The sequence below is a fragment of the Micromys minutus genome, assembly GCF_963924665.1.
Source record: "Micromys minutus genome assembly, chromosome: 30".
Taxonomy (NCBI): domain Eukaryota; kingdom Metazoa; phylum Chordata; class Mammalia; order Rodentia; family Muridae; genus Micromys; species Micromys minutus.
Window position 1 is genome coordinate 11676547 of NC_137965.1, and position 11277 is coordinate 11687823.

Here is an 11277-nt window from a genome sequence, read left to right on the forward strand (position 1 = left end):
CCAAGCTTCGTGGCTTCACCTTGTCATAGTTCCCTCTGATGGTCCTGGCATCTAGTGGGCAACTTCAAACTTGGCTTAAATAAACAAACGAGCCTCCTGGACAAAGGGGAATTCTCAGAACATCCTTTCGTAGGGCTCTGCTTAAGGCACAGCTGTGGATGTGCTTGTAAAATACCTTCCCTGTCTTCCAGCCTGAGTTGCAAATCTTAGAGTAAATGGTGGGGGGGGGGGTGAGGAGCCAGCGATAGGCCTGTTTCTTTACCTCCCTCCAACACCTGCTGCACTCACGCTCGGAGCTGCCCAGATCAAGTGGATCAGATTTGAAGGGGGCATTGCACACAAAGAGAATGGTCATCGTCCTCGGGACATCATGTCGCTCCCTGACTTGGTAATGGTCATTTTGAGTAGCTCTTCTCTCTAACGTAACTTCTTAACATCTGGGCAGGAGGTTAAATATCTCCCTTATTGTTCAGCCTCATCATTCACAGCCCTTGAAGGGCGTATCGAAATTTCACCACAGTTAACGTTCTGGAGAAAGCATCCAGGTTGCTGGCTCTTGGGACTCACTGTCAGGTCCCCTGTTGAGACCGATGATGGTGACAGATAGAATGTTCAAACAAAACATAAACTACAAAGGGCTCTACTCTGGTTAAAAAAAAAAAAATTTAGAATTACCAAAAGGGAGGGAGGAATGAGGAACTGTTTCACATCTGTGATTGTCAACTTTACGCAGTACGGGGAGACAGGAATTGCTTGTATGTCCTGTGCCTTATCAGCAGCCACAGTGACGAGTTCACTGCCCTTTGCATTCTCATAGTCGCCAATAGAGGCTGGTCTGAATGCTTTGAAACCTTAATAAGATGAGCGGTCAGTAAGCAAATGCCTTAGTGTTGAGGAAATCAGGCCATATCGGTTCTATATAAGTGCCAAAGATCTGGCAGAAGCCACCAAAAATAAGAAAATGGGTCCCCGGGCATCCAAACCTGCATTGATCTAGGGAAACAGGACCCGTGGTCATTGGTCAACTAGAATGTCGTCACAAATTAGTTAGAGTTGTAGAAACAGAAGAATCCTGTGAGTAGAGCTGGTATGTTTGTGTGATATTCAGATATTATATTAGGGCTTGGAAGGCTGAGTGTGGAAGATTTCCATAAGTTCTGGAGAAGCCTGGATACAGAGTAAGATCCTGTCTTAAAGGGCTGGCCAATGAACCTGGAATCATTTATTTAAAGAGTACAAAACCAAGTAAAATATAATCCGTGTGTTTTGTAATTCATACACATAAAACATTGAGAGGAAATGTGTTACTACAGTAATAATTATGACTTGATTAAAAGTCATTTTAGTGTCTTAACTTTTCTATAAGTTTTTCTAAAACTTGTCTACTTATATCTATTTGCATGGATATATACACACATAAGTGTCTGTGTACATGAATATATGAATTTTTAAGTTGAAAACTACTCCTTTTAGAAAGGCTCAATCCATAAAGCTGACATTGTGCCCTGGGACTTTATAACTCTGTGTAGAACTGACTTGATTCTGAGGAAACCTTTGAGGAAAACAGGTCACTATAGAAACTCCCACCAGGAGAACTTCCCTGAGGCTGTGTCGTCATCTGTGTGTGACAGGCATTAACCTAATGTCTGAGAGAGAAGGGTGGGGGAGAGACTAGCTAGAAGCATATGAATGTTGAGCAAGGAAGATTCCAGTATTTCAACTACAGTCAGACTTACAGGACTGCCGAATGCCAAAGGAACTTAGAAATGCCAGGCTGACATTTTTCCTAATTATCTTAGTCCTGTCTTTTTTTTTTTTTTTTTTTTTTCTAAGACAGAGTCCCACTGCTTGGCCCAAGTGACCCTGAAACATGAGAGGCTCTCTCCTCAGCCTCCCGAGTGCTGGGATGATAGACCTGTGCTACCCTGCTCTGTTTGCTCCTTGTTCCAATAAGTCACCTGTTACATCGGGATGTCCTCTTCGGTTTTCCACCTGGGCCTCCGTACTCTGACACCACATAAAATAACATAGGACTAGGACTTTTTTTTTCTAACTTTTTTTAAACAGAAATTTATCCATGTTGTTCTTCCATGTCTCGGCCTGTATCTAATGGCAAGACACCATTTTGAGAAGTGTGTGTATGTAGGTTAGTAGTGGGGGGGGGGGGTTAGTAGCGTCTTTCAAAGAAGTTATCAGCGTTTGGGCTGATTTGGAGTCCAGATTGGAGAGAAAAACACCTGACAGAAATTTATTTGCTGCTTACTAATCCTAGGTGCCAGGGAAAGCCAGCTCTTAAAGCCTTGACCTAGACAGGCACTAGAGTGTCCCCTGCAGATCCCTCTCCAGCATGTGAATGACACCAGGAGGAACCGGGGTGCCTCTTCCAGCCGAGTTGCTTGGTTTTAAGCTATAGGATCTCCGTCTGCTTCTGTAGGAGTTTTGACTACACTGGTCATCAGCCCTTCGGGCCCCTGTATAACCTCTGCAGGTATCAGTGCCCTCGGTTACTGGTTCACCCAGAGTATTCATTCGTCTGACCCAAGTACAGAGCAAGGCTCCCCAAGTGGTTATGGGAAGGTTTTTGTAGGTCTGTTTTTCTGATTATGATTTGCTCTTTCTCAGGAGTACATCTGTGTTTTCAGCTCTTAAATGGTCTCCTATTCACTGCCTTGGGCTTAGTAGGCACATCATAGAGCATCAGTAAGTGTGTGTTCTGAATCCAGGCCACCAAATGACCAACGCCATTGCCCCGCCACAGCTGCTGTCACAGCCCCTATCCCAACCACTGCCATCTTAGCTGGTTTAGCAGGTCCCAAGAGAACCGATGTGTAGTTGAGTTGTCCAAGTGGGAGTCACTGCAGCAGGCCACCCTTGTCTTTAGAATCTATGGAGTTGAGGACCACCCGAGTGACATTTCTACTGAGCAGTCAGCCTCCATCCCAAAATGGACAGTGCTCTGGTCTCCTTGGCGACCCACTCCATCCTGGTCTCCATGGACTTTTGTTGACCTATATCACATAAGCTAAGTGCATTCTCCTCCTGACTTTTTTTTTTTTTTTAAATCAGCTCCTGTTTCCAGCTAGCAAAGAAGAGAGGGGGTGTTAAAAAGCCTTCATTTCCAATCATCAAAGGAGCCTAGCAGTTCGGGGGAATGGAGAAAACCATGCAACTTGCACTGGGCTGTGCAGAGCAAAGGTTCTTTTGAAATTCAAAGTGCTCTCAACTTAATTTTTAGTTGTTTATACTTCTAGATCTGAAATGAAGACCGAAAAGAAAGGGGTGGGGGGAGAACCCTTCTGTTTACTTTACCAACCTTAAACTCAGAGACAGCCATGAAGCGTGCACGCCTCCCCCCTCCCTTAATTGCCATACCTCCAAGAAGTGGACCTTAACATGCCATCAATCAAGTGAGGACACATCAAAAGTGTTTCCTGCCAGCCCCGCCCACTGCTGTGAGTGACACGCTTTCATTTCCGCTGCCTGCAGCTGCAGGGCAGCCTGGGTGCCCTCCAGTTGTATTTCATGTGTCTGAACCGTGTGGCCACCCTGCATGATTCAGGAAATGAGTTTACTCTATCTGTGACACACATCGTGTTCACACGGTTTCCGCGACAGCCAGCACCGATGCAGGGCTGCTAGAATGGCAGCCCTGGGGCTCCTGCCCCCCACTGCCTGGGCTCCAGTTCCTTGTCACCTGAGAAAGTGTGCCTCTCTTTTGCGTGCTAGAAATTTCTGGATCTGGGGATAACAGGATGCAGATCTTTTTGAAAAACAAAACAGAATACTTGTTAAAGGGGCGGGGCCTTGTATCCATCACTGCTCAGCCAACCGGAAGCTGAAAGATAAGCATCATCTTTTGACGATGCCTGCCTTCACCCTAGGTAAAATTTGACCTCACTTGCCTTCTTAGGAAGCACATATCCATTTCTTGTGCATGACCTCGGTTGGAACAGGTTCAAACAAGTCTAGATTGGTGAGAGGAGGGGTCCTCTGCTCTCTGTGAAGCGCTCATTCTATCAAAAGGAGGGGAGCCACGGAGTCTGTCCAACATCAAAACACAGATCCAAGCCAGCCATGAGGTTTGATTCTCTTGCACTGGGTTAGCCCCCTCCAAGGTCTTAAAGCGAGGCCTCTGTCCTCTGCCGCAGCTGGGTTTACACACTGTTTCCAGATTGTTTATTCTGGCCCAGAGTCAAGGCATCAATGTATTTCCATCTTACATGTTTGACAGCCTAAGAAGGGTGGTAAGGGAGGCTCCAAGTGGCAGGTTTGTGATTTTTTTTTTTTTACATCAAAGGAGCTTTTTGGAGTCCTGAAGATTATGAACCAGTAGTCTAAACATCATGTCTATGGAACAGAGGTGGAGAGTCAAGGCTTTTAGTAAAAATGTCCAGATCTGGGTCAGTAAATGATAATCAGTTCATAGTCTTGGCTGAAGTTAAGCACATCATGTTTGTTACCACATAGCCTTATACACGAGTCCTTGGTGCATGATATTTATTATCATGTTTGAACATGAATCCGCAGTGTGGGTAGGATGGCTCACTGAGTGCCTGTGAGTTGACAAACAGAACCTGCACATTTTGCAGTGGCCCCTACATTCAGTGCCGTAGTAGTGTGGTGGTAAGCCGGATGAGGTTCCCAAAGCCCTGTAGGGCTTATCTGTGCTAGGCAGTACTTGTTCTGAAAAGCTTAGCTTTGTGAAGATGTTCCCAGTATTTCAGTATGGCATCTTCTACAAGGAATTACTCGAGGCTGACCAAAAAGACCCCATGTATATCCACGGCAGATGCCTTGGCACATGGAGCAAATGGGTGTGGTCTGAATGAATGTTTTACATCTTCTATTTTTGCACGTGTATATGTATGGTGTGTGCACACACATGGTGAGGGTCAGGCGTTGACATCTGATGTCTTTCTCAGTCCCTCTCTATGTTATTTATGGGGTCAGGGTCTCCCACCGAACCCAGAGCTTGACACTTCAACTAGGCTAGCTAACAGTGTGCCCTGAGGAGCCCCTGAGCAATGGGATGAGAGACAAACTGACCTTCCCAGCTTCTTACGTTGAGTGTTGGGGAATCTGAACTCTGATCGTCACCCTTGTTCTGGAAATGCTTTCTTGTGCCATCTCAAAAAACCAAAACAAACCAAAACAAACAAAAAGACAAAAGAAAAAAAAAAACCACTTTTCTTGTGCTGATGGGGGGAACATGAAAAAAGTGTCAAAGATGGTGGTCAACCAAATCACTGATCCAACAAAATCAGGTCCCATAGATGACACTCTGACCAGAGGTACTGAGGTTTCTTTAGTTATCATGTGCCTTGCACATAGTTAACTGTAAGGTGACAGAGGCAAAGATCTGTAGGTACTGATACTTAAGTGTGTGGCGAGCCACCCTTTACTGTAGCAATTCTAAAGCTTTACCAGGTTTGTGAAGGTGACCTGTCACCATTACATGGTTTCAACAGGACCAAAAAAAAAAAAAAAAATCAGATGTCCAGACGTGGAGGTTGCTTCAGGAAGAAGCACCTCCAGCGAGAAAGGAGTTTCTCAAGCAACAGCTTATGTAACGTCAACACCCAAAGTTGGCCTTTGGCTTAATCCAGTCTTACCAATGGATTTCAAGTGCAAGTTTCAAATCAACAAACTCTTTTGGAAAGTTGTTATATTCCAGGCGTGGAGATGGGCACTGGGGAGCTAACACGGAGTCAGACACAGCCCCTTTTATTCTGCAGACACCTTGGCTGGTTGCTAAGTTTTTCAGCAGTTCCTCTAAGCTCCCACAGCACTGGCTCCCCCCAACCCAAGTTAGAAAACACTCAAGCCCTTCTCTTTGACCAATCCCCTTAATGTCAGGGTACACACTGGGCAGGGAGAAGTGGGTGGTTATAGATTTCCACTCAATTTGGAAATGAAAAGCCTATGATATGGGCAGGAAGTGACAGCCTGGAATCAGAAAGCCTTCTTTCCACTCTCAGACTTCACTTCCTGGGCTTACCACCCTCAGCAATCTCTCAGGTGCCTTGATGGTGACCTGGGCAAACTGGAGAATTCTGAGGCTGGCGAACTATGCAAGATGAACCTTCCTGCAAAGTATTTATGAAAAGTCCACCAGCTCTGGTTCCTACCAGTTCAGGAGAGGAAGTGCTGATCCAACCAGCAAGCAAACCAGAATGAATGCCGTGCCTTCCCCTGTCCATGGCCACTGGTTCTATGGGAGGGAGAGTGCTCCCTTAGCCTGGGGGATCCCCTCGGATCCCCTCCACTTTAGGGTGGGCAAGTTGACACTTGGCTCAGCTTGCCAGTCTGAGACCCAACTTCTGCTTTCTCTGTGTTCCAACTCTGTGAGGGTACTGGCAGGAGGGCCGTGCCTGTGAAGGTGATAAGTGACCCTGTAGCCCTGGGGGTGGGGGTTCACACAATCAAATGTGTGTGTGTGTATCTTACAGAGCCTGGCACAGGGCAAGCTGTCAGAATGTCTGGTGACAATGTTCCATTCACTTTTTGCAGCTCCTGTGCCTGGTACTAAACTACTGCTCAATAAATATTTGCAAGGAGATTGGGGACGGTGCCAGTGGACATACCAGGGAGGCTTGACTGGAGCATTAACAGAAAATACAACCCAGAGTTTCAAAGCCTTCACAGCAGAGGGACTGGAGAATTTCTTTCTGGCAAAGAGGCAGGTGACATGAAGGAATGAGCTGGCACTCAGGGTCTGAGTGCATCATCGCTCTTGTGGGAGATGGTCATGCTAAGACTAAACCCTCCTCTAGGAAAAGACAGAAATTCACATTCCACATGAAATAGGCAACGTCCTTATAATTAAGTGAATTTGTAAACAAATTCTCCTTGGGGCAAACAGACTGCCAGGCTATCCTTGGGCTGACAGTGCCCCTCTCCCCAGCCTTCATGGAAAGTGTTCTGGCTTGGAGTCTTTGTTGGCTAATCTCCTCACTGAGCACATGGGTCATGCACCCCTAGAAGTTATCAAAGGGCACCCATGGGTGAGGGCTTCACTTCTTAATGCTCATTTTCTGAGGTCTGGGACTGCCTGACAAGGGCTCATGCTCTCCCCAAAGAAGGCCGACAGCGAGTGCTTTTTGTTAATCGAGCATTGTGTGTATGTTGTATGTTTGTGAGTATGAGTACGCTCAGGCCACAGTGTATCTGCAGAGGTCGGAGGACAGCTTTCGGGAGCAGCTGCTTCCCCTCCGCCACAGGTTCCAGCAATCAAGCTTCTATTTGATTGGCCAGCACTTTTACCCACTCAGCTATCTCATTGGCCAAGTGTGGGTCTCTAAAGTATAGTTGGTTTGTGCCTGAAACAATGACACTCTAAAAAAAAAAGCAGTAACAACAAAAATCCCAGACTTTGTGTATAGTTACAGTCAGGGGAGACTGATTTTGCTATTTAAGCAAGTTTGTTCGGAAAGAAGAGCTAGCATTTTGCAAAAGTGGGGGAGGGCTTAGCCACAGCACTAAATTCCCTGCAGGAAAATACCTTAGAGAATATTTCAAACCACACTTCAAACAATGGGCTGGCAAGATGGTTCGGCAGGTAAAGGCCCTTACTGACAAGCCAGGAGACCTGAGTTTGGTCCCAGGACCCTCGTGGTGAAAGGAGAGAACCAACTCCCACAGGTTGTCCTCTGCACTCTACACTGCGCACTGTTTATACACATAAATAAGAAAAAAAAATCGCTATTAACTGCACAAGGCAAGCTGACCTCTGGTCTTCTCAAAGGATGCTGGATACTTACGATAAGGAGGCCTCTGGAAACAGAGCTACTCATTGTTATGCCCAAGTTGCAGGGACCCCCAAAGACCACCGAGGAGCCAATTCCAATACAAATACATAAGGGTCTTTATTAAGAGCGCTCTTGAGCAAGAGCTCTCACCGTCCTCATTGCAGTGGGTCTGAGTAAGAGTCCCGAGTCTACAGGTACAGGGAGTCTACTGTAGGAACAACAAGCTTGAGGAATTTCCATACAGTCACCAAGTTAATATTTCAAAAATTGTATTTCTGGTGCAATCTGTAGGAACTGAACATGGGGACAAAACCACCTGACAAACGGAATGGCTAAGTTCTCTATTCTCTGCATGATGTCTTAAGTTATCTCTATGGACCTTGGCCCTGATGTCATAGCCTGACTGGCTGTTGCTAAGGGGGTGGGGGTTGCCATAGGATGCTTGCTCAGGAGGACTCTGATTTTTTTTCTTCTTGGAATGGGAGTTTAGCCCCTGGTCTCTCATTCATGGGTTAGGGTAAACTTCAACATATAAATCACTGACACTGATGTGAGGCTTAAAGGGAGGAGGGCTCCTTGCTGCTACAGGGACCCAAGAACAGAAGAGAAGGCAGATCTATTAACAGTGAGAATGACCAAAAAGAAAGGTGAATGAAGAAAATATTAGATGCTAAGGTAAAACTGGAATTTAATTTAAAGAAAGGACAAAACAGGTTCACTTAAGATCCCTCCAAACCAGCTTGTCATTGCCCTTCTGTTTGATAAGAACACTTATAGGAGGGACTGAAGAAGTGGAAATACACTTAAGGGTCTCTTGCTACCCAAGAAAGGGTCTTTCTAAACTCTTGTAGCTGGAAATGAGCAGCTTTATCTGCCTGTTCTGAGGAGTTGACAAACAGAAAGACAGATGGCCTTGCGTTTCTTTTGACCAGCCAAAAAGAAATTGGGTAGGCATGTGGACAGTCCCCTTGGGATGGAGATAGATAGATAGATACATAGATAGATAGATAGATAGATAGATAGATAGATAGATAGATAGATAGATTTCATTGCCTTATAAATAAGGCAGTATGAAAGGATCTAAATGGCATCCACAGAACTGCCAATATCTGGGAACAGATAGAACCCATGGAACATATGTTAATTCCACTGAAGCCTTTTGTTAAGTGAATCAAAACATATACCTAGAAATAATCGTGACTGTTGTTACTTTAAGACCCGTGTAATGTGCTAAATTCTTTGTTGACTGCTGGAATGGTTACAGCCTACTGACCCACCTCGGACAGAAGTCATTAGGATGGCATACCATGTCTTTCATGTTACTTGCCTTTGGGATTTGAGGGGATAATAAAAACACCCCGTTTCCCACGCCTGCATTCTCAGCTAACTGATAAATGCACACCAGAGGCATAAAGGTGGCAGTCCAGATGCCAGCTCTGTCAAATGAAGGTGGGCAAGAAGATGGTACCCTCCTGCAGGATGTGCTGCCCAAGGAGCACTAGCTTAGCATCCTGGCCCCGCGTACAAATATAAGATGCAGCCATAACATACTTAAAGAGGAGGGTGAACAACAGTCCAGGAGCACTGACCGAGGGCCCATCAGTGAGCAAGAGGGAAGTTATTCCCCCAAATGTTGTCTGTGTTCCTTCTTTGCGTAGTTGTCCCAGATATTTAGCCAATGGCTGCCTGCATCTTTTTTTTTTTTTTTTTTTTTTTTTTTTTTTTTTTTTTTGAATTCTTCATATTCGTTTTAGAACAATCTGGCCCAAATTATTTAAATAATAAAATCACAAGAATCTAGCCTGGCGTGGTGGTGCACACCTTTCATTTCCAGCACTTGGTGCGGGGTGGGGAAGCAGAGGCAGGTGAATCTCTGTGACTTAGGGGTCAGCCTGGGTCTATATACTAAGTGTCAGTAATGGACCCTGCCTCAAGAGAAAAAAAGAAAAACCTCAATTCTTTTCCTTTCTCTCTCTGTATCTATCTATCTATCGTCTATCTATCTTCCCCCCATCTCTCTCAGAAGAAAAAGCACACCAGTGCTTTTTGTCTTCATTATCATTGACGGAGGGTCTCACTGTGCTAGCAAGCTAGCCCCCAACTCCAACATGATTATCCCTCCCAAACCTTTCAAGTAGCTGGACCTCCTACCCCTGCCTTTTACTCAGTTTAGACCAGACTGGAGAGAAGGATGGATTTAAGGTGTCTTAGGGTTTCCATGGCTGTGAAGACACATCAGGCCCACTTTTAAGTGATTTCCTTTCTAAGTGGGACTGGCTTACAGGCTCAGAGGTTTAATCCATGATCCTCACAGTGGCAACATGCAGGTATGCGTGCATGGTGCTGGAGAAGATGCTGAGAGTTCTGCATCTTGGTCCTCAGGCAGCAGGAGGAGGAGGATATGTGCCATGCTGGGTGTAGCTTGAACATATGAGATGCCTCAAAAGCCCACCCGAACTGTGACACATGCCCTCCTAATAGTGCCACTCGCTATGGCCCAAGCATTCAAACACATGAGTCTATGGGGGGGGGGGGCATTCTTTTCAAATCACCAAATCAAATAAGCCTAGAAATGAGATACCCCATGGTGACATTTTTCTCCTCTTCGTTGGATGCCCAATGCCAGGTAGTCTCATACACCCTAGCCACTCCGAGACAAGGCTTCCTGAATAGTTGCTCATCTGATCCCTGTTTTTTTTTTTTTTTTTTCTTTTTTTCCAGAGCATAGGAAACTTGGCAACATGACTGTGACCGTGAAGAAGACTGTCCCTTCTCCCGAGGCGGTACAGATTCTCTACCAGAGAATGAGGTACGAATATGAGTTCTACCATTACGTCAAAGAACAGTTCCACCTGCTTAAGCGCAAGCTCGGACTGAAGTCTCGCGCGAGCCGACCTCCCCTGAGACCACAGTTCTTCATTCCCACGCCCCTGGAGACCGAGGAGCCAATCGATGACGAGGAGCAAGCCGATGAGAAGTGGTTAGAAGATATTTATAAGAGGTGATGCCCGCGCCAGATCGCCTCTGTGGCTCCATCCCCCTCTCCACAAGGTTCTTTGGGGAAGAAAAAAAAATGCTGAAGGGACTTTAGTTAATGCTCGGGTGCATTAAAACGAACAAAACATTCCCACATGTTGGGGTCATTGGGAGATGCCCGGTTTTGCGGGTTTTATTTGTTTAATTTTATTCTGTGTGTTCCTTTCTTCCCTCCTTGAGGCTTTTCCAGATACACTTGATGGTTCCCCCAAAAGGCACCTCTTCAGAAAATAGCTTTCTCTGGCTCCCTCCCGCAACCCCCTTCACTGAGAGAAGAGAGAAATATACCCTCCAACCTAGTCATTTTATCTTTTGTGAAATGGTCCCCAAATTTACATCCATGGTAAAGATATTTAGACTTGTATCTTCTAGGAAGGGATCTAAGAGTTGAAAGGACACAAGGGTGAATTATGGGGGTTTTGCCTGTCGATGGAATGCTGCCTCTGCCTCTCTCATGGGGAGACACTGTCACTAAGAACACAGGACTTATCTC

The 11277-nt window shown here is 45.7% G+C and overlaps 1 protein-coding gene across 1 annotated transcript in view; it reads left to right on the forward strand.

The window, feature by feature from the left end:
- UST (uronyl 2-sulfotransferase) overlaps positions 1-11012 on the forward strand; it is a gene marked incomplete at its 5' end in the record, with an annotated part of 252690 nt that extends 241678 nt beyond the window's left edge. The window contains one exon of the mRNA XM_080941680.1: positions 10470-11012. Within this exon, the coding sequence (XP_080797806.1) occupies positions 10470-10753 (284 nt within the window). The 3' untranslated portion in view covers positions 10754-11012. The remainder of the gene's footprint in view (positions 1-10469) is intronic.
- Between the last annotated feature and the right edge of the window lie 265 nt (positions 11013-11277).